At 38.5% G+C, this 27,035-nt stretch overlaps 1 protein-coding gene across 1 annotated transcript in view; it reads left to right on the top strand.

Moving 5' to 3' along the window:
• ADAMTSL1 (ADAMTS like 1) overlaps window positions 1-27,035 on the top strand; it is a 301,999-nt gene that overhangs the window by 198,991 nt on the left and 75,973 nt on the right. The window contains exons 9-14 of the mRNA XM_030467596.1: window positions 4,962-5,073; window positions 5,665-5,803; window positions 16,532-16,582; window positions 20,664-20,868; window positions 22,117-22,264; window positions 26,096-26,180. Of these exons, the coding sequence (XP_030323456.1) occupies window positions 4,962-5,073; window positions 5,665-5,803; window positions 16,532-16,582; window positions 20,664-20,868; window positions 22,117-22,264; window positions 26,096-26,180 (740 nt within the window). The remainder of the gene's footprint in view (window positions 1-4,961; window positions 5,074-5,664; window positions 5,804-16,531; window positions 16,583-20,663; window positions 20,869-22,116; window positions 22,265-26,095; window positions 26,181-27,035) is intronic.

The following is a 27,035-nucleotide window of genomic DNA, read 5'->3' as shown; positions in this document are numbered from 1 at the left end:
TAGATTAGATATTAGGAAGAAATTATTTCCTTTGAGGAATACTGGCACAGAGAAGTTGTGGATGCCCCCTCCTTGGAAGTGTTCAAGGCCAGGCTGGATGGGGCTTTGAGCAACCTAATCAAGGTGTCCCTTCCTATGGCAGGAAGGTTAGAACTAGATGATCTTTAATGCCCCCCTCCAGTCAAAACTATTCTATGATTCTATGCAGCAGAAGTCTATTTTTTGGAGCGTTGTCTCCAGAATAACTCTTTTAATCCTTTTCAGTTAGCCCTAAATGCTCCTACTTAGAGAGCCAAGTTAGGCACTTGGACATAATTCGGAAGTAGAAACTCAGTGTGGGAGCTGATGGTTAAGGTTTTGTTGTGTGTGATATGGATTGCTTCAGAATTGCTGCAAGAAACCTTGAGGGATGAACACCCCTGGGGGTGGTGGCTCCACCACCTCCCTGGGCAGCAGTCATCACTGGACAACTATTTAAAGCAATCAGCTCTACAAATCTGACCCATCTGGGTTACAGGCTTACTGAAAGAGCCAGAAGGGATTGTCAGTGAAGAGACATGGCTAACAAAGCACAGCCTGTTAGGGACTATTTTACAGGCTGTGGTTTTTGCATAACCAGGGCCTTAGCTGTTTGTCTCAGGTGTGAGGCAGCAAAGACCAATGGTTTAAAAGCAAGGTCTAGCAAAGAATGTCATCTGGACTTGGGATGGGTTTGGAGTAGAAACCAGTTCTGGCTTAGATCTGTTCTATATATAACTAGATATATAAGTGTATATTTAGTAAATATTAATTTCCTGGTAAAACAAATGTAGTTTTATAAAATGTAATGAAATAGTTTATTTTTTAAATATTAAGAGATTAAGAGTTTATATATAATATAAAAACTACTTAATGATCTGGACATTAATGTATTCTGCTTGGCTGTTAGTGTCCTCTCCTTTTTCCTTCTTCTCTGTAATATTGCATTTCTCTTTTTAACTATCGTTGCACACTCAGCTGGTATTTTCAGAGGAAAGCCTCTAATAACTCTATTACCATTCTGAATAGCACCAGCTAGCTATTCCAGGGACAGTTTCATTTTTAGCTACCATTTATAATTCTTTTCCATTAGCAAACTTATTCAGCTCATGGTTTGCCCTTTATCCTGTTCATCTGGGGGTCCTTCTAACAACTTTTTCCCCAGCACACATCCATGAGAAATTCCACAGGTCCTTTGTCAGCTGTAAGGAAGGACAGGTTTTAGGACCATTCTGTTAGCCAGTCATCAGTGCATGATACAATCTTCTTGAGTTGTGAACTTTAGCTGGGACGTTTGGAGAGAGATCTAGGAGTAAACTGATACCTTACCTACCTTTATCAGTGTCCTTTGTAAATCTCTGGCAAAGCAAAGCACAAGGCTTGAAAATCAATGCTCTTCTCAGGTACCATATCTATATTCTCTTTAATGTTATTCTACCTACTGATCCCCTAACAGAGAGAGAGAGGTTCTTGGTGTGTCGTTTCATTCATTGCTCATGAAGCTCCTTCTAAAAATGTTGTTAGAATTTTCTGTTTTCCTGTGGTTTAAACAATAGCTTGTTCATGAAAATAGGCTAAAGGTGATCACACATGGTGTACATTCCAGTGCTCTTCAAAGAGTACACGATTCGAAACAATTGTGTGGGTGCTGTTTGGTTCTGGAGATGCATAACCGTTAATCTGACATACTTAAAAAAATACTGGTAATTTTAACTAACTCCTTTTAAGTTGGTTAAAGTGATATCTTATGTAACTTTTTGGGTCTTACAAATTAGTTAGAGCTACTCTACTGTTTGGAATTCCCTGAATTCTCCTGAAGCCTAAGGGAAGTCCAGGATGTTCTCCAGAGGGGTTGCAGTGAAGAAATGAAGGGCTGGGTGCTCTGCAAGAGCTGAGAACTTCTTCTGTTAATAAATTTTAAAAGGATAAGTCCAATAACTCAGTGTTAGTTAGAGGACTATCCAAAGTTTCTCAAGTATTGACATTCTTTTTGAAGTTCTGGCAGGTCTCTTAGCTAGCTGGGACTTGCAAATACTGCAAGGGTAAAGCATTTCACCATACTCCAGAGCTGAGTATTTCAATGTGTGCAAGTTGGCACTCTGCAGTAAAACCAGGACATATCTTAAAGCATTAAGTTATCTGGTCTCATTTTCAGTTTTGCAAGGCTCAAGCAGCCACTGGTGTTTTCTCCTGGATCAAGATCTTAGCTTTAATAAACTGCAAAACAAAATGACACTTTTGCTATGTAGAATCACCATATACCATATTCCTGCTCCACTTACAGTACTCCTTAAAAAAATAAACAATACTGTGTCTGCTTTTTTCATTTGCTTGGTTTGTATCATTTTAGCTTAGAGCTGTGACTCATAGCAGTTCTTTTCTACCTATGTTGTCATTATGCATGTATTATAAGTGGCTTCCACATTAGGCTGCAAAAGATATTCGTCTGTCTTTTCTCTGTGTCAAAACAGACGGATGACTCTTCAGACATGCAGGAATAGTCTGCAGGGAGAGGAACTCTTCTGTCTTCCTATTTTTTTTAATGTGAATTCTTTTTCCTCCCTTTTTTTAATACTAGGCTTAGTACAAGCTCTCTGTCTGTTCTTTATGATTCACTGAAGACCTTACTGCTTAGTTGTTCTAAGAATCACTGATGATCCTTAAAAACCAAAGAGCAGAATTCTCCCCAGTGAACACTTTTTCTGCACATTCAGATCGAAGACCTCCCCAGATGTCTTCCAGCACAATAGCACACTTTTCCCAGGAGTTCATGAGGCTTACATGAGCCCAGAAAGGCTCTTCTGAAGTGTATGATTAATGCACTATCCCCACAAAAGGAATTCGATATCCTGTTTCTGACACACAGACTTAAATGATATTAATCCATGCAAAAGGCCTCCCATTTGCTGAACTGAAAGAAACTGAATTGCTACAGCTGTATTTTTTTTCTCCTCTTGGGAATTTATGTCACTGTTTACTCTAATTAGGAAAGGGCAGCCTTTGTCTCTGTGGGCCAGATCTCTTACAGCCATCAACATATCCTGCAGTAATTTTGCCTTCCTCTTTCTCCTCACGATACACTCTGATTTGTAATCATGTTTCTGTCCATCTACAGGGGAAAACAAAACAAACAACACAGATTACGTGTTCAGCTCAATTTGTCGTATTTTTGCTTCTGTTTCACAGTCTACTCTTTGAAAGTGCCTTTCAGTGTTCAGAAAGAGAGAAAAGGAAAAGCAGATAGAAAAAAAAAGTATTTTTCAAAATAGGGTAACTTGTTCAAAACATGGAAAAAGAAAATGAGGCAATGCTGAAACATTTTAAACTGTGGGAAGAACAAACACCACACAGGGAGGATTGCTATTAAGATCAGAATCAATCATAGAATGACATAACCATAGAATGGCAGATTAGAAGGAACCTCATATATCATCTGGTCAAACCCTTCTAATATGAGTGTTTATATGAGATGTCTCAGAACCCTGTTGAGCTGAGACTTAAAACTTGACAAAGTGAGGGGATGCAACACTTGCCCTGGGAGACCATTCAAATGTGTCAGTGTGAAAAATGTAACATTTATGTCCAATCAGAATCTCCCCAGGAGCAACTTATGCCCCTTGCCCCTTGTCTTGTCCATGTGATTCCTCATAAACAGGGAGTCTCCATCTTCTTTGTAGCCCCCCTTTAAGTACTTGAACACTGTAATAAGGTCACCCTTAAGCCTTCTCTTCTCAAGGCTGAACACACCCAGTTTTCTCACTCTCTTCTCATATGACAGGTGCTCTAGTCCCCTGATCATCCCCTTTGCTCTTCTCTGGACTCTTTCCAGCCTGTCTGCATCCTTTTTGTAGAGCAGGGAACAAATCAGAAGTACTGATTTGAAGACGGGTCTTTTCTAGTTAATTATGATTTGGCAATTTCTTGTCTCTGATAGCATCATGCCATTAATGCAGAGATGCATAAGCAACATCAAAAAATAATGTCCCAGGACAAATAGCCAGATAGGAGAGGCTTTTAAGAGCAGCACTGTTACATTTCTCTTCCCAGGTGTTCACCAAAAAGGTAAGGGCGAGGAATGACCTATAGTGATATGAAAGTCCCCGTAGCTGTTATTAGACAGCACAGCTATCAAACAGAAAGGATTTCTTTCCTGATCTAATAGCAGATGCCTCTTTTCTTACTGCGTTCCTTGCACTGCAAACTTTTGCTTAAATGGTAAATCCATTCAGCACACAAAGTACTGGGAGCATAGTGAAGCTCATTTGACTTAGAATCTGACAGGATTTTTAGACTCTAAAGAGTGTTCTGCAGTCATGCACTTTGCTCCAGCCAAGAGTTCACACTTATGACTGAAAGGAGCATTTTTGCAGACAAAATAAATTACACAGATAAATTATGCCTCATAATAATGATAGTACCACAAAGAAGAGTGAAAAAGATTCTCTATCTTAGAAACAGACAAATCTTAATTAGAATGTTTATACTTTTTTATTTCTCACAGAACAGGCCTCTGTAGCTATCAAATATAAAATACATGGTCTCAGAAGGTGTTTCGAAAATGTTAAAGATCTAAATCCATGTTAATTTGTCAGGGACAGCAGGTGGTGGTGATTTTTCTGATGCAATGAAGATCAGTCAATAACCTCCCTGTCTCAATAAGATTATTAAGTTGGACTAACTTTGCATTTATCATCCCTTAATTGTTTCAGAATGTGGTCTCAGAATGGTCAGATATGCCACCAGTTATGCTTGGAAATTTGTTTTATTGTGTTTTGCAGCCAAGAATTTGCCACTTTGTTTTGTGCATTTTATTTTCCTATTGTGAAGTATCTTCAGTGTTTCATGTACCTGCAAGATGTCTCAAAGTGACAGGATGCTTGTGGCAGAATTCTTCTTCATATTATTTAAATTAGGTTCAATTTTTGGCATTATATATTTTTCAGATTCGCTATGCTGGTGCTGCTGACAGTTCAGTTCAGTTTATCTTCTATCAGCCTATCATTCACCGATGGAGGGAAACTGACTTTTTCCCTTGTTCAGCATCCTGTGGAGGAGGTAATGAATTTCCAGAAGCAGGTGGCTGCATGCAGCATCTGTCCCAGCTGCTGCACTGAGATTTGAACTTTTAAAATGTGAAAAATCTGAAAATTATTGTGCTTAGATCTAAATAAAAGGGAGTGATGTAGCAACAGTGGTAGTAACCTGTAGATCTTTTTAGCATCCTACCTGGAGTTTCTGTACATAGAGTACCTTGTTAGGGCCACATGACTGCACTTAATGCTACAGCTGCCAAACAAAAGGGCTGATGGGATTTGTGCCTGCTTTGGAGTAAGATTTCTCCATCAGCCTTTGTCCCCATGAGCAGCTTTATCTTCTGAACTGAAACTGAGTGCATGAGTTTTGGTGACCAAGAAATCTTGGCCCTTATTTTTCTTTTTTTTCTCTAGGTTTCTGAGTTTTTATTTGTCCACAGTGCTTAACTTTTGTTCCTACTACATGTAATTTCCACTGTTGTTTTCAGTCTGTTCACTAAAACAGCAGATGTTATGTCCAAAACCTGATATTTTCAGTTCACTCAAGCCAGAACTTAGATGCACTTAGACAAAGAGCACCAAATCATGTTAATTCTTGCACTGTGTATTGCAGGTTATCAACTGACATCTGCTGAATGTTTTGATCAGAGAAGTAACCGGGTAGTAGCAGATCAGTACTGTCACTATTACCCTGAAAATATCAAGCCAAAACCAAAGCTTCAAGAGTGTAACCTGGATCCTTGTCCTGCAAGGTCAGTCGGCTCTAATTTTAAATTAGACTGGATTCTAAAGGACTAAAGGAATATAATCTATTACTATTACAACAGATAGCCTGCTCAACATCATTTAGCCTGCTTAACTAAACTTCTTTGTCATCCTGAGTTTGTACTGCTTAGAAAAAGAACTCTGGTTAGCACCTCCATATTACAAGGATTGATTTGAAATGGTTGTTTCTTCCCCTCAGATTTCTCTTTTACTTCATCAGATTATAAAGTGTGAGAAAACAAATTGTCCATAATATCATCCCACAATCAACACAGGTCTCTTAAATGCTAGTGTGATGGGAAAAATTTTCTTGGAGTAAAATGCTGTTGGAAAATGTTCATCATAATAATTAGAGATACTATTTTTATGGGTTTTTTTACATTTTCTCCTTAATAAATGCTTGCTTGCAGTCATACAGCTTGTAAGAATGTACCAGGGAATTTTTTCTAATCATCAGTACCCTTTAGCCCAGCACAAAAAACTCCTATCTGCTCTGCTGTCAATCATTCTTCTTCAGAAGATTAATAGTAAAAACAGCATGATCACAGAATCAGATTTCCCATGTATAAGAAAAGGAACAAAAATACAAAAAGGCAGGCCTTTATTGTACTTATTCCTCTGAATTTCAGTGGAAGTCTGTAGCCACTCAAAAGCCACAACCCATTATTTATGTAATCTTAAACTTTTGTTCCTCTTGTGCGGCTTTACTAAAAGATGGTTAAGTGCAGACCAGAAGGCATGTGTGCAACAATGCCCTAAAGCCAATTATTTACTCCTCCTTTCCCTCTAGACTACTTTTGTGCCAAGTTTGATAAAGCAAGTTCAAGCAACTAAAAGGTTGCGGTGGCCCTACAGATTGCTGGAGGTTGCCATAGAAAAAAGATGTCCTAGCCAGGTAAAGTAAGGTGCTTTAGGGACCAATGGAATTGTATATCCACCTGACTGAGGATGATTGCTTTCTGAACCAGATATACTAGCTTTAGAGTATCCAGGCATGATCAGAGAGAACAAATCACAAGCACCTCTTCTAGAAAGTTGTCAACAAAGATCACTGACTCATCATAACTGGAGATGACACTTAGGTTTCTTTGTCACTGAAGGAGTTTTTATTCAGTGTATGACAGTTAATATACCTTTGTGTTAATTAACACATTTTCAATGGTAATTCAGTTTGTAAATAATTCAAAGTCAGAAATGTTTTTATACAGTTTTGAATTTAAAGTTAAAATCTCTCAGAATCACAATATTGAAATTCAACATCATCTCAGCTGTATTACACATTCTTTAAGTTTCTTACTTTATGATTTATTTCATTAGACAGGATTAAGGATATAATATTAAGAACTCAGCTTCACTAGATCCTTGTGAAAAGTATTTTCTGCTAAGGATGTACTCAGAGGTGGTTTTGCAGCTTACAGATTGCTTTTCTACAATCCAACAAGACCATTTTTTCCTTTAACAATATTCTGTCAAGCTCAGTGTATGACTTCTCTTGTTATACTACTTTCCAGAAAATACCTATATATATACATATGAAATATCTCAGGGTACTTAAATATATTTGCAGTTGTAACTAGAAACCTTACTATAATAAAGTTTTCAAATTTCCTCTTAATTTATTTTCTCAGATCAAAAATTTTTTATTTGAATACTTTCTTGAATTGTTTGGGACAAATGTTAGTAATGTTGAGGCCAAGTATGACCAGGTGAAAAAAACCTAAATATGAATGTCTCTGGAAAAGGATTGCTTAACGCCATGAATCAATATGGAATCTTTCTTTCAGGTTCAGTTCCTACAGTACCACTGTGAAAGTAATTTTATGTAGGTGGTTTGCTGTTCTTGTTTGAAGCTTAACCTGCTATTTTTTAAAAATACAGCTCTGAGTCAAAATGTAGTTTGACTCTGGAATTTTTACTGTGTATGTTTCCCATACTTTATCTGATCATTCTAAATAACATATCCTCCAATGCTGAGAAAACCCTGTGCTGCAGGGTACATAAGAAGAAAGTGAAGAAAAAAAAAACAACAAAAAAGACAAACAAAACAGCTGGGCAGATGTCAGGAAGCAATTTTTGTTTTATCTAAGACATAACAAGGCAGAGCTGTTGATATAAAGACCCTGAGGGGCAGGAGTGTCATTTAGAAATACAGTTATGCCATCCCTGGGTACAGGCAGTAACAAAGAGGAGTTGGCTTTTTGGAAACATACTCATGGAATGTCAAATTGCAAATTATTATTTTCAAAAGTGCCATTGTAGAGAATTCAAGAATAAACAACCCAGACAGAAAACCAGAGGAAATCTGCGGTAACTTCTGGAATCCCAGTGCTTTCTTATGGTCAGGAAGAGGGTAGGTGAAGCAGAACAACAGGGTCAGCAGCATGAGCGGGGAGGGTGTCTTGGCTTTGCAGTGCCTTTGCTGTCTGGGAGCTGCTCTGCTCTGCTGGTATAAAATGAAGATGTTAATTTTTCCTGGCAAAGCCAGTTCCAGTGAGGCATAGCTGATTAGTGGTTGCTGACTGTTCCTATGGTGTCTCAATGAATGCCACAGAGAATAATCAAGGAAGACCACAGTGGCGCTGAGTAAAACAACCGAGAGGGGTTACTGTAGGAGAGCTTGCAATAAAATTTTCAGCAAGGGGAAGGCTGAAAGAAATGTTTAAATGAATACCAGGAGTATTGTGTGGGTCTGCAACTGTTGCCTCTTTAGACAGTGCACAGAAATGTTTCACGTCATTGTGCTTATTATGGCAATAATTAGCAGTATTGCTGGCGTCACAAGTAGCAAAAAAAGCTTAAATGGAATAAACATGGAAAATTAATCTTTTTTTTCTCGAAATTCAAGTTCTCACATACTTACAGGTGAAGCAGTGTGTGGAAGGTTATTTCTCAAACACGTATAATTTATACACGTTTCGTTTCTGGCTTAGGTAAATCAACCTAAATAAGATCAGAAATTAGCATCTTGCAGGATAGATGACATGCTAGGACACCATGTTCATTTGAGTTCCTCTATACTATTATTGCCCTACCCAGTCTGTCTCATAGACCCTCTTTAGGATCCAGCCTCTACCTTAGAAACAGAGAAATAACAGATCTGCTTATTTTCAATCCATTAAGACTTATAACAGTCAGAACTTGACTGGCAAATATATATGTAATATCTACTGATATAAATAGCACACAGCTTAATCTAACCCACTCCCCTTCTACATTAATATTTCACATTTTTAAACAATGTCAGATCTTATAACTGTTCAAAACTTGACAAACTGGATGACTGAGAGGAAGTTTTTAAGTAGCATGAGTATCCTCCTCTTTGGTAGCTTCTAATGAAAGGTGAATAAAATTTTTTTCTACTTTGATAAAAAGTTTGTTTAGATTGGATTTAACTGTGCGTGCTAAACATTTACCTATGAGAACCCTCCTATAAGCTGAAGTTACCATTTCTTTCATAATTCAAAGGCATTCCTCCAAAAAGCAGTATTTACAAATATGAAAAATACTTTTACTCCACATTCACCTCCGCACAGGATACTCTCTGGAGCAACATCAGTGATGCTTCTGCATTTGATCTTCAGTATCAAGTGGCATCCTCAGCTGCACGGTTCTGCATTTTTACCATTCTCCTTTTTTTTCTTCTTTTTTTTTTTCCCTTTTTTTTTTTTCCTGTCTCCTACATAATAATGTGGGGTTTTCTGAGTTGCAAAAGCTCTACTAGTGCTTTTCACCAGTAGAGAGATTTCAATGGTATATAGTGGTTTCTTAAGGTATTTTCAGGAAAGACTAAATTCTTGGAGCAATTGACTCAAAAAAAATTATGTTAGCAAGTCTCTAATGTGGGCTTCTTTTTATCACTTTGCCAATGATGCCAGTCTGATTTTCAAAGGCAAAAATCCTAGAATTTGCCTAGAGCTTTACATGTAAGACTGCCACCAGAAATAATGTTAGTACCTGTGGAAATTTTGGGGGAAAATCTCTAGTTCAAGCAAGACTTTCAAGACTCAGAGATCTGAAGGAACTCTGAGATATCCACAGTCCTCCAGCAAAACTGCAAACTCCTTTCTGATCAAAGCTTTTCTTTTGGCATTCTCGCTTAACTATCCATACAGTGTGGTGGAGGAGATGAGCATCAGCAAAAAAAAAAAAAAAAAACAAACCCAAAAAAACCAACCTTAAATTTAAATAAAGGTTTAAGGTAAATGAAGTTATAATTTTTAGTTGTTGATTTTTAACTAGCCTTAACAAGAACAATGAAGTGCAAGTAAAAGCTCTCAAAAGACTGCCAGGATATTATGGCCACTCAAAGTACTCTCATACAGTGAGAAGTTCCCCCTAAACTTGGGGTGGTGTGTAACTGTATACAATTTCTTGGGCAACACTGCAAGACATGTATGTGAATGGTAACTTTTATAAAGAAAAGGTGGTAGTAACAAGTAAATAAGCATGAATTAAAATGAAACATAGTGTACTCTGTTAATCATAAACAGAGGTTTCCTCACTCCACTACAAACTAGCAGCAGAATCAGGAAATTGCTAAACACGTATTTTTAAAAAAAGGTTAAAAGGTTGTAATCAGCTTCCCTACAGGTGTTATATTAGGTAGAAGTTATAAGCTAAGTATCACAGCAGTGCAGTGTCCTCATTTTCACTACTTTCTTTCTGGAAGATGAACAAAACTGGAGTGCTGGTATGCTTCTGAAAAGACGGGCTGCGCATTCTCATTTACACAGCAGCAGCCATAGATCTGCAGGGCTGAGAGAGTTCTGAGGCATGATGAGTCATTTACTGTAATTGCCCTTGAGTGGGACATATGATAGATTTAAAATTTATTTTTATTACCTTTTTCAGATAAAATACTCAGCCACAGATACTGAGCTTTTTGACAGCCCCCCAGCTTTTTTCACGGATGTGGGATGCTGGTTATGACAATGCCCTTTTCTGATCTCTGCCTTGAGCAAATGGTCAGTTCTGTGGATTTGCATCAAGTTCTTAATTTGTTACAGGGGGGCTGGAAAAGTGTTTCTGCCTTCCAGTGCTCTCTGAGCCTTAGTTGCCTCCCAATTTCCACAATCAATCGTAAGCAAAATGGATAACTCTAAAGACAGCAAGAGACTGTCATTCCCAGGGAAGATGAGACAAAAAGGTTTCAACCATACAGGCAGAAGGGAGAACAAGCCTTTTCCAACACCAGTTTGAAGTTGTATGTGTTGGAAAAGTGATACTGGGATTACCAAAAAGTGTGCTGCTATCAAATGAGGGAGCATAGTCAACACATATCCGTCATTTCAACTGTATACATATGGAGGATTATTTTTAACAGTTCAGAATTTATTGTGGAACTATTAAGGTTCCTCAGTGAGGAATCTTATGCTACAATGACGCATTATGCATGAAAAAAACAATTCTGAGCAGCAGGGAAGGAACCACCAGGTGAGATTTCAGGAAAGAGTGATACATTTGAGGAAAATTACAATACGTATGCTTCCAGGTGCAGGAGTTGTAGGTGGGGAAGGAGCTGGTAGCAGTGGTAATGTTCTAGCAGCATTAGCTAAGGTCACCTAAGCTCAAGAGTAGGATGAAGATGAGCTACAGATACTCCTAATGCCTAAAGAGACAATTCTCTTCTTAAGGTAAATAAACAAAACCTTGAATTTTGGAGCAAGGTCAATTTAAATTAAGCTAGAAAATTGTTTTGTTGGAACAGGCAGGCAGCCAGGAAGCGTTTGTCAAAGTATTAAAAGGTGTGTATAGCAGAGAAAATTTCTCTCCGAGAAAATAGTGTTGAAGAAAGACATAAAGAAAGGCAGAAAGAACCTGTTGGGATGCATCAGATAGAAAGGTGGGAAAATACTTCTTGTATTTCTATGAGCATCAAAGGTACCAGTCTGCCTGAAATGAAGCTATAGGAAATGTAATCTGTTTTAAGTCCTAGAAGAGACCAAAACTGCAGCAAGTAGTAAGATAGTCACAGAGTGTGCAATAACCCAATTTACATCTTTGTATCAAACACTGTTCATCCAAAACACCATAAAATACAGTAAAAAATGCAGAATATTTTTTTAAGTATTATAGTCGTGCCACAGGTAGGAAGCTGCTTCCAGTTGATGACACCAATTTCAAGTCCTGTAAAGGGCACTCTATGGCAATGACAAGTAAAGCATATGCTTCTTAAAATTTGAAATCTGTACACCACAAGCAAGTCAATTTTTATAAAGTTTAGGTACTGTTGTGCTCAACAGACATGCTATCTAAAGTATGAGGTTTTTCTGGAGGTTGACACAAGATAGCTTTCTCTACAGTCCTTTGCATTTTTTAGGTAGGTTATTTAAGTATCCAATGATATCCCATATTAAAATGCTTAGATAAGGGACACCGGGCTTTACCACTCTGTGAAGTATGAAGGCCATATTAAAGGATACCTAAATAAAAAATAGATGGCAGTTCTTCAGGTTCCACAGTGGTAGGCTGTAATGAGATGAGATGATCGCTAATACTAGCTATATTTCAGAATTAAGGAAAGTGGTCCAGAAACCAGAAAAGTAACTGATACTGTTAACAGAGAACTACAAAACTCTCTATCCCCCAAAGGGTCCATTCAAACAAACATGTTGCCTGTACCTGTAGATGTCATCTGCCCCAGCTCTGAATGGACATATAGATAGTTTTAGGCCTCAATACCTTTATTTCACGGCAGAAAGCCTTCATACAGCACAAGATAATAATGTCACCTTGTGGCATCTTCACAGAGCACTGTGAGGGAAGGTTGCAATATCACACACAGGATTTTAAGTGTGTGTTTAATAGTTTAAATTGAAGATTTTTCAGTAGTCAGTGGTCTATCCAGTGATAATCACAGCTCTCAAGGAGATGCTGGCTCAAATAGTAAATTATTCTTTTGTCATGAACGTTTTCAGGTCTGAAAAGTGTTTCCCTTCACTTAATGAATTGCTGTCCATGACCAACTTTAGCTGCTTCAACTTTGTATTATTGTTTGGAGTTACTATTAATTCCTAGACATACTTTGGGCTACTGCTTTGCTGGCATATTCCCTGCCCTGCAGATCATTTATTCTCAAGTGCCTCAGATTTCCAAGAAAACCTAAATCTTTGCTGTGCAAGTGGCCATCAGGAAAGAGGTGTAACACCTCCAGCCACCCAGGAGTTCTGGCAGTCCTGTGCCTCCAGCACAAGTGGCAAGAAATGACCTGCAAAACAGAGCCTGCAGGAGAAGCAAAGGCTGTGAGCTTGAGGCATATGAGGGTGCTGCAAAGGCTGGTCACTGTCACAGCAAGATGTAGAAGCACAGGAATGGCAGGCACCTCTACCCACTCCTAGCCTCAGCCCATCATCCTCAAGCAGGGTCACACCATCCTGAGGCATCTCGAGAGGAGATGCCCTTTCCCTCTGCTGGCTCTTCTTCCATCTCTGCTTCCCATGCCCCTGCTTGGCCCTGGGCATTAAGGAGAGAGAGGCAGGAAAGGACTGGCTCCTTGTTGGAGGAAGTCATTGGGGAGCTACTAAAAGTTGTTTGTACATCCCATATGTGTTTGATGGTAGCTTAAGGAGAAAAACGAGCTGTCAGGGAAGACAAACCCAAACATGACTTTCAAGGAATACATCTGCAGGCACCCATCCCAGCAGAAAGCAGAACTTCTTTCAGAAATGGCAAACCTGGGTGCAGCACACCCACCTCTGGCATGTGCTGTTCCTGTTCCAGCTGGATATGAGCCTTGGAGGAGGAACTGTGCTGATGGTGCCAGCCCCAGGAGGAAAACAAAGCAGTCTGCAGAGTATATGACACAACTTGTTGGCTGAAAGACATGAGAGATTTCACACATAACACAATAGATCTTCAAAATAATTTGCTGTGTGCTCCTGTTCGTTCCAAAACAGGTTTGTTCTCAGTGCTGTGTGAATGAGTTCTGTTATCTGCTCCCACATCAGACTTCTCAGTGGAGTGGAGGAATTATTACTATTAGCTCTATTCATTTAGCACACCATCCCTTTGGTGTTGCCTGAGAAATGTACAGTGAACAAAGCCCCAAAACTACGTCTCTTCTATCTTTTTATAAGAGTGTGTTGGACTGAAAAATGTATGGAATTTAAGCTACTTTTGTGGTTAAAAAGTACAGGATTCAGCAAATTATTTAATCTCTGAAATGGTTCTCAAATAATTCACTTAGGCTTTTTCTCCTTTTTCTTTTTTTTTTTTTTTTTTGTGGAACACATATTTTAAAAGCACACAGAACACTGGCTACAAAAGATTTGGTTGTCATTAAAGTTGCATTTTCAAGCCAATTTTTACTGTTGTAAATCAAGCCATTGTGTATTATTGTGGGGGTCTTGTTTCCTTGTGGTGTCCATGGCACTTCTGTTGTTGGGGATCATTGCCCTGCAGTAGCAGAATAAGAGCCTTTGGCATTCTCTCACATATGCACAAGGAGCATGTCAGTAATTCCGTGGGGCTCTATACCATTTACAGAAATTTAATCCATGTATGCAAAAATTCTTTGGGGGTCAAATCCTCCAATGACAATATTAATCTAGTGCTTTGTAAATGTTATTTAATCATCATAACAGTGTTTGCATGTGGTATGGCTGTTTCCATTGGAATGGTTTTGGATCTTATGCATTCTAATGCATGTAGGCATGGACTATGCATACAGCCATGTTTACTAGAAATAAAAGATTTCTCACTGCAGCAAATGAGAAATGTTTTGAAATCTATTTCTTTCTTAAGCAGTAGATACTTGTATTATATAGTTATTTCATTTCTGAACTTAGTATATTCATCTTTCTTCCAAATACTCCTCAGGAAGCTGATGAGCTGGAAAGTGCAAAACCCAGAATGGAACTTCAACAGCAGTGGAAGAAGAGTCAGGAAAACAGCAGAGATCCCCAAAAACCTGAGGGCATTAAAGCCCTCAGAAAAAGTGTCATTTCATCTTGTTAAAATAGTAGTACACAATTTCTAAAACTTCTCCAGGCATTTACTCATCAAGCTAAGTCTGAAAAGATTTTTGACCTGTTCATTGGCCATAATTTAAGTGATCCATTTGTCTTTTCCAAAGTTTCCCAGTTCCAGAACTGACTCTTAGATGCTTAGATTTTTGTGGAGACAGGCAGCTCTAGGAAGATGCAAATATGTGCACTCCTGGAGAAGGCTCCTGTGACTGCAGATGCTGCTAATCTTAGAGGGGCCCATCTAGTGCCCATCGTACATGCCCAGGGCTCCAGTGTCTTCCTCTGTTTTAGATGGAAAATTCCAGGATGTTGACCTGGCACTGACTCCTCACTGTGAATACACAATGGGATTCATTCTATCATGGAGAAGTTATGCACATAAAAACTCTGTTCACTGAAATGAAATGGCCCCCTTTAGCCTTAGCATGACAAGACTTCTTTGAATGCTTATAGCATTTTTCAGTGAGCTGCGCTGAGGATGGATAATACTTCTCTCTTGCCCTCTTTTGCTCCTTGCCTTGGGAATCCATATCTGTGTAGCTGGCATCTCTCATCTGCATAGGACTCTCAAAAATCACCTTCATCCTTTTCAGTCTGTTTTCTCTCTCAGTGACATTGATAGGGACATAATTTGTATTTTAATGTAACTGGAATTCACTCTTTGATGGTTCTGCTCCATCCAAGACCCGTGTTGCAGAGTGGCTTTGATGAAAGTGATAGGTGAGGTGCCCTGCAATCTGTTTGACATCAATGGATATGCCTGATAATTGGGAGACAATATGAGTAGAGTTCCTCTGAGACAGAATCTATGAAACTGCAGACAAAAGATGGAATTACAGACTAGACATCCATTGAGACCCTCTAGCTGCCAAAAAGTCAAGTGATATGCATCTCACATATAAGTAGTGTGAAATATATTTCACATATATATATTTCACATAATTACTTATTCTGATCCACACTATTGCCTTCTTTAGCCTTTAGATGCTCTATTGTTTACATACCAGTTTATTGTTTATATACCAGTACCAGAGCAGCAAACCAAGCCAACCAGTCACAAAACCAAAACCAACCAACCAAATAACCTGACGTGTAATTCTTCTCTCCAGCTTCTTCTTTTTTCCTGAAGAACACAAATAAAGATGCAGGTCCTGATGATGAATGAAGTGTAACTGCTTTAAGATGGAGAGACAAGAATTTCAGGTCTTAATTCTAGCACTGGGATTCCCCAGATTTCTAATCCAAGATCGTGTTAAAGCAGATGTTGTGTCTGAAGGGCAGAAACAACCATATAATAGTTTAAAAAAGAGTTTCATCTAGAGATCTCTGGAGCAGAGGGAAGTTCCCACTATTGTCTTCAGTAACTTTTCATAGAAAATAATATTAATTGTAGAAAATTTTTCTTCATAATGACAGATAGTAATCTCATAAATTTAAATAACTTTTGGACAACTTATCTGAATCGTTCATGGTAATGGATTACTTCTCAGTCAAACAAACATATGCATAAGAATAAAATAGTACTCAGTGGTTTATTCTGTCAACAACACAGATATAGTAGGGTGGGAGCATAAATTCTGTTTTAAATGTGATAGTAACTTGGGTAAAATATCTCTCTTGTTTGAGTTGTTTTTGTAATATTGTGTAAAAAAAAAAAAACAACAAAAAACTTGTATAATGTAATCATTTAGTGTTTATTTTATTATGTGTACCTTCTACTCAGAGGGTTGGCATTATTGTTCCTAACAGTGATGGATACAAGCAGATCATGCCCTATGACCTCTACCATCCCCTTCCTCGGTACGTAAAACAGTCAATCAGATGCTAGGATTAGAAAATGCACTTACCTTGTCTTTTCTCCACTCTCCACTTATGGTTTGCTCTCAAACTAAGTTAGCAGATGCTGCTTTTCTCTTTCTCTGAGCTCCTGTAGATTAACCTAAAGATTTTCAAGTACTAACTGATTGTTATAAATCCTGTTGATGCAAAACTGAAACAATACTCTAACTGTAGCTTAATAGAGACTTATTAATTGTATGATCCTTTTCTTTCTCTCACACCCTACCCCATCCTTCCCCCCTCCCCTTTTCTTTTACACCTTTCCTTTTTTATTCACTTTACTCTTCTCTGGACTGGACTATAATCTGTGACTCTGTAATGAACCATTGGATTTTCTCTTGTCTCCAGTAGTCCTTCTTCTTGCATGCTTATAAATTTGAGATTTTGGGTTTAGGCAATATAAGTGTTGTGTTCTGATCATGCAAACCCATGCTAATGCCTTCCCTAGGGTCATTAATCTTGATTTTTCTAAGTCAGAGATGGGGAAATAATAGGATCAAGGCCTTATTTGAATTATTAATTATGACAATTAAAATGTCTAATGTAAGAGTAATTGTATGAGTAATTACTCTTAAAAGCAGTTAATAAGACTGGTACTGATAAAATGGTAGCTGAAGGATAATAACCTCTTGGTTTTGAAACACTGTCTGGGCATGCAGTAGTATTGTGCTGTGTTTCCCTCTCCATAAATTTATAGAGTCATGGGGTATGAAATCAAAATTTAAAAACCCTACGCAACTTGTTTGTCTCAGCCTGGTGAGGAAATAACATCCATTGAACCATGGTGGGGCCTTACGTAGGGAGCTTTCAGAATCAGTGTGCAAGCACAGTGCATTCATGTTCAACACATTCAAATGGACTCATCCCAAATTGTGGATGAGAAGACAAGAAGCCCACCTTACTTCTCAAGCATTGCAAGCTACCATTCATGTTGCTTGCCAAGCTACCACTCATGTTGACATCCTTTATCAATGATCTCAGTCACTTGGGTTAGGATTTTCTCTTTCTAGCTAAAGGTGTTATACACATACAGTCATTATCACCAAATATTCCTGAGATATACTTATAAAATGTATCCCTGTGTCTAATTCCACTTTTCTGGAAGACACTTTTCTTTGTAAAAAAAATTCACATACATACCTCAACCTCACAAATTCAATTTCTGTTAGTAATTACTAGATTAGTAGATTACTAATATAAGGATTAACACTCTAGCTTTGAATAAAACAGACTGCATTTCAATTGTGTGCAAAGGGAATGTACACTGACAAAAGACAGAGAAAAATTTTGTATCAGGGAATGATTCAGCACTACAGTCCCTGCAATACAGTGCAGGGACTGTATTCTGTATTTAAGGAAACAGTATCCTGAGCTGGCAGCCAGACAATGGCCTTTTTAGTGCTGAAGAAAATCCAAAATAAAGGATCAAAAGGCCCAGAGGTATTTGTCTTTCAGTATCACTGAAAAAAAGAAGAAAAAGTCATTCCCTAAAAGTGATCAAAAGGCTGAGACTGTTCCTCAAGCTGTTCTGGATTATGGTCTCACCCCATAAGAGTCCCTTTACATCCAGTCTCCCAGCCCACCGCTCTCATTTAATCCCCCCCATCAATTGCTCAGGCTGCAACTGCTGGCTGGGACTCCTGCCCTTCTTCTTCCTTCTGCTGTTTTGTGTCTGCTTCCCCTCTTCTCCCTCTCCCCAGCTCCCACATGTACACCTTTGAACCCATGAACATGACTCAGGTCTTCCTCTCTCACTGAAACAGAAGGCACAGCCACATCTCTTCTCTCCAAACCTCAGAGGCAGCAGAAACTGAGCAGACCACAAAGCTGGCATGGGACAGGACCAAGTCAAAGGGATGAAAAATATCTTTCCTCTGAACCTGCAGAGGTTAGGAAACAAAAACCCAAACAGTAAAAAGACAAATACAAAAAAAACAACCAAAAGAACAAAAAAAAAAACAACCCCACACCAAAAAATAAAAACAAAACAAAACAAAAAAACCCCACAACCAAACATAACCAAACCAGAGAGGCCCTGATTACATTACCTGTACAAGAATGGCACTTTATACCAGGGAAAGGAAGAGTAATAAACACCCCAGAAGAAAAGAAGAACACATCTTCACAATCTTTCTCTCCTGCAACTCCTCGGCCTTGAATTTTATCATGAAGAGGAAACGGTATGGTTCAACGAGTACAGTTCTTATATTTAATGCACCACTAGCTCCTTTCACAAATTCTGTCTCAGTGTTGTACCCTTTGTAGCTCAAAAGGAGATTTTACCAACTGCTTTAAGAGCTGTGCAACAAAGAAGCTTCACCTTTCTTTCTTGCACTTGTACAAAGCCTGAGGACCAAACTGATTGTCTATATTTAACTTACTTGGTATTGCTGAGGCTGCCTAAGGCATCTGGAAACTTGTCCTATAGACTCCAAGGAAATCCCTATAGACTCCAAGGTGCCACATCTCTTTTATGCCTAGGAAAATTTGGGTCAGTTTGGCTGCAGCAGCTCCTGCTGTTCACAAGTTTCAGCCTGAGACCTCTTCATTTAGATTTGTAGTAGTGAGAAACCTTAGCTGTGTGCTGGGAAACTTGTTCAGCAGAAGCCCACAGGTAACACATTTTATCTAAAAGCATAGCTAAAATTACATGCTTGATAATTATGTGGTATATGCTGACCACTCAGTGATGGATATGGCAAGCTGTAAACATTTTTTCACCACTTAGTGATAAGTTGTAGTATTAATCAGTGGTTTCCCCATTCATGAACATCTATTAACACAAGCCATTTCATGTTGAGTTTTATGTCACTTTCAGACAGGAGCCAGGTGTGAGTATTGCTTATATGAACTGCACCTGGTGAGAAAAAGATGGGTTGATATGATGAAAAATCAGAGAGAACAACAAGCATTTTCCAGGTGGTTTTAACAACCTCAGTGCTCTGGTAATTGCTACTTAATAAAAATATTTCCTTTGTTTTAACTGGGAGAAAAAAATCCTGACCTTTCACCATTTTCCTTCTTGCCCGAAGAAGGCTAAAAGGTGGCATGGCTTTGTTTTCTTTTTTTTCTGCAAAAAATCAAAATATCAAGGCTTATGACCAAAATTACTTTTTCAAACATTATTTTTAATTTCCTGATCAACATTTTACTGCAGAAAAATGAAAAATAGTGAAATGTTTCCTCGTAGATAAAACCTATACACTTATATCATCAGGCATGCACAGGATTGTACAGGAATAGCCACACTGGATCATGAAAATGGCCCAGGATCGTCTCTGAGGATAGCTTGAATATAAGAAAGTAAATAATAGACTATTTTTTATGGACAGCCATAAGGACATATAAAACAACACATGTATTATTGTATATGCATCACTTTTAAAAGCTATTATTCTCCTAAGTAAGCATACCTGTTCAGAACATACAGACTGTTCTATGGATTTCTCATTATATTCTCAAATGGCAACTGTAGAGAAAAGATGGTTTCTCAGTTCCTCTCAGTGCCTCAACTGTAAGGAAACAAGGCCCACGTGGTTTATTCATCAGTGGCAACATATCAGATAATTTCAGTCTTGGTTTTTTTATGGTAATTGTCTCCCATCTTCTTTCTTTTTTTTCTTCTCAACTCAGTTGTTTCCCTGGGAAGAAACACTGCTGTTTCCCTGTATGTCCTTGAGTACAGTGAGCTTCAGTTATTAGTAACAGAAATCCTCAAATTGTGAAGATACAGTAATCCCATCAATTAAATAAAAGGATGAAGTTTAAAATAATAAGAGTATCTGTGATGAGTTATTTGGTTAGTGGGAGAGAGGAGATTTTACATTACCAGTCTGTGACATAAAGACAGAAACCGTGAGAGTGCTTTGTTGTGGTGGTCATTTATGAAAATATACATATAATTAATTTTTACTGACATTAATCAGGAAAAAAAAACCCAAACTACTGCAGGTCACAGTTTGTGCACTTGGGGCATGTGGGTGGGAGCAGCAGGAGTTCCTTTTCCTGATGCCTCTCTGTTTTTGTTTTTTTTTTTCCCCAGGTGGGAAAGTACACCGTGGACTGCCTGTTCCTCATCCTGTGGAGGAGGTATTCAAAGCCGCAGTGTCTCGTGTGTGGAAGAAGACATTCAGGGGCATATCAGCCCTGTGGAAGAATGGAAATGCATGTATACTCCAAAGATGCCTGTTGTCCAACCTTGCAATATATTTGACTGCCCAAAGTGGCTTGCTCAGGAGTGGTCCCCGGTAATCAATTTAGCTTTGTTGGTTTTGTTTGGTTTCTTTTACCACACTTGGAATATGTCTTAAATTATAGTTTAGTGAGCTTGTGAAAATCAGAACATGCACTACTTTCTTTCTCTCTTAAATTATGTGATTTGCCTAACTGCAAAATAGATATTCAGGAATGACATATTAATAAGATTAACATGATTAAGGAGATTATGGAAAAATAAATTTGATTTGTAATATTAATAAGTGACCTCCTACCAGAAATATACTGGGAATATGAACAAAATGCACAAAACAAAACCAGGAAACATGTAATGCTGTAACTTCATTACAGCTTTTCAGCCATAACTTAAATATCAGTAGCTGCTGATAAATTTCCTGAAATACATGAAGCCATAAATGACTGCTCTTTGATGCTTGCAGTAGTCTGTTCCTGACTCACCTTTTCCTCTGCATGAAAGTAATTCTTTAAAATTCCTTTCTACAAAAGTAAAAATGTAGTTTGAGTTTGTACATGAAGACTTAATCTTGACTGTAGTTTCTCACTGCCCCAGTTTCTCAAGAGGTAAAACAGGTTTTAGAAGCTAAGCTAGCTCACCCACAGGGGAGATGGTCTTGTCCAATTATGAAGTATCTAATGATTTCCAGATGAAAGCCATTATCCAAGAGCAAAGTAATATTGTTAGTATCCATAGTACTCCTCACTGGTTGGTGGTTTTGATCCTCTCCTATGCAACCATTTCTGAAACAATCTGTTCAGCAGAAAAAAATTGATGTACTTTACCAAAAATGAATGAAAAAAGATTTAGGAAAAGTGTCAAAGGGAAGAAAACCCAATTTCCTATTCTGTTTGGTGCCATGTTCCAAAATAGCTGAGTGTCACCACTATTAACTCGTAAGCTAATACTTTTTCCAAGCAAAGCAGAGTGGCTCCAGATGAAACTGACAGGGTGTTACAGAGTACATCCAGTATGGAATATATGGCCACAAGCCAAGAAGCCAATGCTGCAAGTGACACTGTATGCAAAATTCAGCAGCAAAAGATCCAAACCACATAAATTTTCAGAGCAAAAAAGACAAAGAACTGTCAAGTTTATACCTTATGCATAACTACCAAATAGTATTAATAGTATACCTTCAGAGTTGTGTGTTTCTGCATCATGGTTTGCTCTCTGAAGTACACATACTTCTATTGCATATTCCCTCTTATCTATCATTCATGTTATATCACATGCACCTTTTTTTTCCCTTTTTTTACCCCAGTGCACTGTGACCTGCGGACAGGGGCTCAGATACCGTGTGGTCCTTTGCATTGATCACAGGGGGATGCACACAGGAGGTTGTAGTCCTAAAACAAAGCCACACATAAAAGAAGAATGCATTGTACCAACTCCTTGCTACAAGCCCAAAGGTAATGAGGCAGAAAGAGTCTTACAAATTTTTTTCAGAACTCTTCCACATAGAGCATTTTGATTTTGTTGCAGGTAGCGCTGTTTCCATGGAGACTTCAGTCGTGAATTTGCATCTTTAAGGCTTGCCATTCCTATCACAGTTTGTCTGCTAGCAACTTGGTGTGAATGTTGTCCCCTTCTTCTTTCTTATCAGCTCTGAAGTTTTCACTATTAATTTGTGTCCCAGCAGACCAAGCAATATAAAAGTAAATTTGACCATGGTGTGAGCAGATTTGACCTCACTGGTCAAGCAGATAGCCCTATTGTGTCTGGGCTACATTTGACATGTATTTTAACAAGAAATAAATACATAAATAATCTGCATGTTAGATAAATAATAATAAATAATTTAAAGAGGGTGTTCGTAATGTGGAGCATGAAATAGGCTTACGTATATCCCAACATAAAGTTCCTCTTATTAGGAAGGCTCCCCAGTTGGACACAATTTATTGGACTCAGTGTGGCTCATATCAAGAAGCATTCACAGTTTATAAGGAGTGTTTCTTGACTTGGGCCTCAGACAGAGAATAAAACTGGGGTAAATCCCCAGCATTTTGTTCAGAAAAAGAAAAGATATTTCTGCCATTGTTAGAACCGGAATGCTAGAAAGAGAATGTTGGAAAAAGTCCTGGAGACTGGATTAGATTAAAGGGCAGTGGCCACGTGCAGCAGGCGCAGTTATCTGGCTTTTTTCTCTGGTATATGAGCATGTGTGTGTTTGTACATGCAGCTCTATTGATACAGCCCCTGTGCCTGTGCAGTCATGGAAACTTCTGGGCTACAGCAATGCAGGTGAACTTGCTTTCTCCAAACTGGAAACTTAAGCCCTACCATAAAAAGAAATCAGTTCATTTTAAAAAATTAATTGCTATCCTGATACACATTGAGAACACCTATTATGAAGCCTTGGGAAATAAAGAGTGACACGTGGCTTCATGATGATCCAAGATGGAACAGTGAAATTTGGAATTTAATTTCTGCACTCAGTGGCCAATGATGGGCATGCTTGCCAAGTTGCAAGATTCCAGTTTACCGGGACCATGAGAATTCCCTGTGTCTGCCAGCCACCAGGGGGGTGAAACCCAGACACAGGTCCTCTGGGAAGCAATGGGTATGTCTGCACTCCGTTTTGCTGGCCAACATGAACTCACTTTGTCCACCTGCCAGGGTGAAAAAAAAAGGTCCCTGTCACTGTGTTAGCATGACTCTGACCCTCATATGAATATTCAGTGGGTTTTGGCTCAGTCAGTTGCCTGGGGCTTGTGGGGTTTATGGTGTTCAGAGCGCAGGTGAAGCAAGATCCTCTCTGTCTGCAGCAGAAGGTGCAAGCAAAAGCAGTAAGAAAGCAGAACATCAGGTGCTGCAAACCACCCACAACTAACTTCTGATGAGGAAACCTGAGAGAGGTGTAAGACCAGCTGGAAAAACTTTGTCTGCATAGGTCAATGGGACTTGTCTGGGAGCAAAGTACATACTTGTTTACTGGAAGCACAACCTTGCAACAGAGTGGCATCCCTACCCTGGTAGAACAGAGCTTCCCTTTGCAGTACATACGAAATTAATTTCTGATTGTAGGCAATTTTTTCTTTTTCCATTTTTTCCCAGGAGATATAAAGTGCTACATGAAGCGTGTTGTTTTGCTTGTGTTTAATTTTACTCCTCATCTTGGTTCTACTACACTCTCACAACTGTCCCTCCATAATGCCAGTGGTAATGTGTGAAGATCCATGTACCTGAGGGCTGAATCATGCTTTCAGAAAAGAGCTGGACCAGATGATATGCAGAGGTCTTTTCCAATCCAAATTATTCTGCTTATGAACTGGAATTTTATCCTTTTTATTTCATGAAGCTGGAGTTAGACATTCACCTCTATTTAATGTTCTAGTCTTAGGCTAATTTTTCCTTCTGGAGCTGGATTAACATAAAGCAGAGAAACAATTTTCCAATATGACCAAAGCAGCAAGACCAAAAAAAATGTAGAATTCCATTTTCTTTTAATACGGTGTTAAACAGAAATAGAATGCAAGTAGTTCATATAATTTTTTTCATTTTAGTTTATTCAGTCACTGAGGCACTTTATGCTACATGAATAATGGGGAAATATAGGATATCCCTGGATTAAGTACTGATTCATCCAATCCAGTGTATTCATCCAACACAACTTTCTGTATAGTAAAAGATTTAAATGTTTTTACTGGAACCATTTTATAAAGGAAAAGATTCTACTTTAATATCCAAAGGTTAAAAATCCTCCCTACCTTGTGTTAGGAGTGTTTTATTCATGCATGTCAAAGTGCACTGTACAACATCAACATTTCTAATTCTCTAGCTCATTTTACAGTGTAGATGGTAATTAACTACACTTCTGAAAAAGAAATGTTATTTTAAAAGTCACATAACAGGCTATGGTACACAAGAACTTTCACTTTTTACAAGCACTTGCATCCAAGAAAAAATCACAGATGTAAGATCTGGATTTCCAAAACTCATAAAACAAGATGTAGAACATATAAATAGAAACATCTCCTACATATTTTGGATAACAAATGCAGTAAAATATAGATTAAACTAAGAGCTGTGTTGGCAGCTATTCATCCTTAAATGGCACTAATAAATATGTTGGAGTAACAGCTCAGCAAGTTATTTCTGTGAGGCATAACTCTATTAGTGTCCCTTTTTTCCCCTGTTTAGAACTTGTCCCAAGAAAATATGCTAGACTAAAGTCGCAGTAGCTGTGAAATCAAGTTTCATGTTGTTATTCCTCCATGATACATGTGACAGATGAGAAATCTCATGTCCATATATGAAAGGTTCACTCTTGTGCCCAGCAGTCACAGAAAACACCCAACTATTCTGAATTACATTCATCTTCTCCTGCTGGCAAGTACAAATCTGTGCATTGTGCAAACCCAAAAGGCTTAGATGATTTGTGAGCGGCAAACAGGTCTGGACCTGGTTCTGCTCAGTGGCATGAGCCTCACCCCTTTTTATTTGTGCTTTGTCTTGTAATCCTAGCCCAGAATGTTTTGCTGAACTGCAGAGCTCCTTCTCAAGCTGAAGTGTCAAATCTACTCTCTCTTTATACCCCTATAGAGATGAAACAGCTCCACTGCCTTCAGCTCCAATACTCCAATTTGATGCCCCCTGAAATGAGAGTTTTCCTAGTGGGAAAGCATGGCCCTGTGCTCTCCAGAGCAAAGTAGCTCATTGCATTGTGCACACATCCTGCAGGGAAGAAATGCAGCATGGTTTCTCTGTTTTTTCCACGGTATCACTGATCAAATCAGGGTTTTCTTCCTTTTCATAATCTACTAAAAACAAGCTTAATGAATCTTCTGAAGATCTAAAATTTAAGGATAAACATGGAGATTCTATATGCTTTGCCCTGTGCAGTGTCAATGAAGGCCTGCTACACTTGGCAAGATTCCCTCCAAAAAATAGTTTCCAAAGTGCCTACAGTTTCAGTTGCATAGACTGAAAAATTATTTGATTTGCCTCCTTGGCTTTAGAACTTTGTAGCCCTCCTAGCTGCGACAGTGAACTTACCTGGCAATATAAACTTGTAAGTGATATAGTCCAGGTGATGAATAACCACGGAATATGAATCACAGAAGGAGTTTTTTCTTTTTGCTTCTGCTCTCCTTTCTCTCTCTTTCTTCTGTTTGTTTAGTCTCCATGTGGAAGAAGGCACATGTGCATCACAGGGATGCTTGACTAGAGAGGGGAGACTGCCATATGTAACAGTGTTACTGCATGGTTCCTAGTCTCATGTGTTTGTCTTTGTTCCCTAGAGAAACTTCCCGTGGAAGCAAAGTTGCCATGGTATAAGCAGGCTCAAGAGCTGGAAGAAGGATTGGTGGTGTCTGAAGAACCGTCGTAAGTCTTAAAAATTTGTTTACAACTAATTTCAAAGATGTGGGGGCCCAGGGCTAGCACTGGATTGGCACAGTCTCTTGAAATTGTATTTGGCTTTCATTAGAGTGTGATGGATAAAAAACCACTGTGGAAATCAATGGGCTTAATAGGTCACACTTAGGTATGGAGAGATGGAATCCCAAATGGCCAATGAAGATTTAATTTGAACAAAAATATGTGTTTTATTTAAGGTTTTTTACAATAATATTATAGAGATAGTCTGTCTACCTATTTAATTATATGTTCCCCACTGCCATTATATTGCCACAGCTCAGCACCTTTATTTATTCTCACAATATCACTATCACTGTGAATTAAGAGGTAAAATAGTGATGATTCCTCCTTGCCTCTCCTTAAGAGTGTAGTAGCAGCAAGTAAAATTAATTAACCTTAGCAGAAAATAAAAGAGAACTTTCAGTCCTGTAGCTTGGATTTCCTTATCATCACTTACCTCATGATTTCATGGGTTTCTCCTCCCTGCATTTCTAACCACTTCAAGGTCCTTGCCCAACCACCTTTGCAATGTGAATCTCAGTCACCTCCTTTCCAAACCTTTCAGTAGCTCTTCCTTTTGCTACAGAACATTTTGTACAGCAGGTTGGCCTACATACATATATTTACAATCCCCTTGAATTAGGGATGCATGAAATTATGGTACTGTACATTTTCCTCCTAAATACATAAAATCAATTCATTATGTCCCTTAACTGTAACTTTCTGTTTTTTTCTTTTCCTATTCATTTGTCTTCTCTTTTGTGAACAAAATACCGCTGAGCTAGAAAGAGATGTGGGGTATAAAATATTTGCAGGCAATCC

Source organism: Calypte anna, chromosome Z (assembly GCF_003957555.1).
Source record: "Calypte anna isolate BGI_N300 chromosome Z, bCalAnn1_v1.p, whole genome shotgun sequence".
Classification (NCBI taxonomy): Eukaryota; Metazoa; Chordata; class Aves; order Apodiformes; family Trochilidae; genus Calypte; species Calypte anna.
This window is presented reverse-complemented; position numbering and strand designations above follow the sequence as displayed.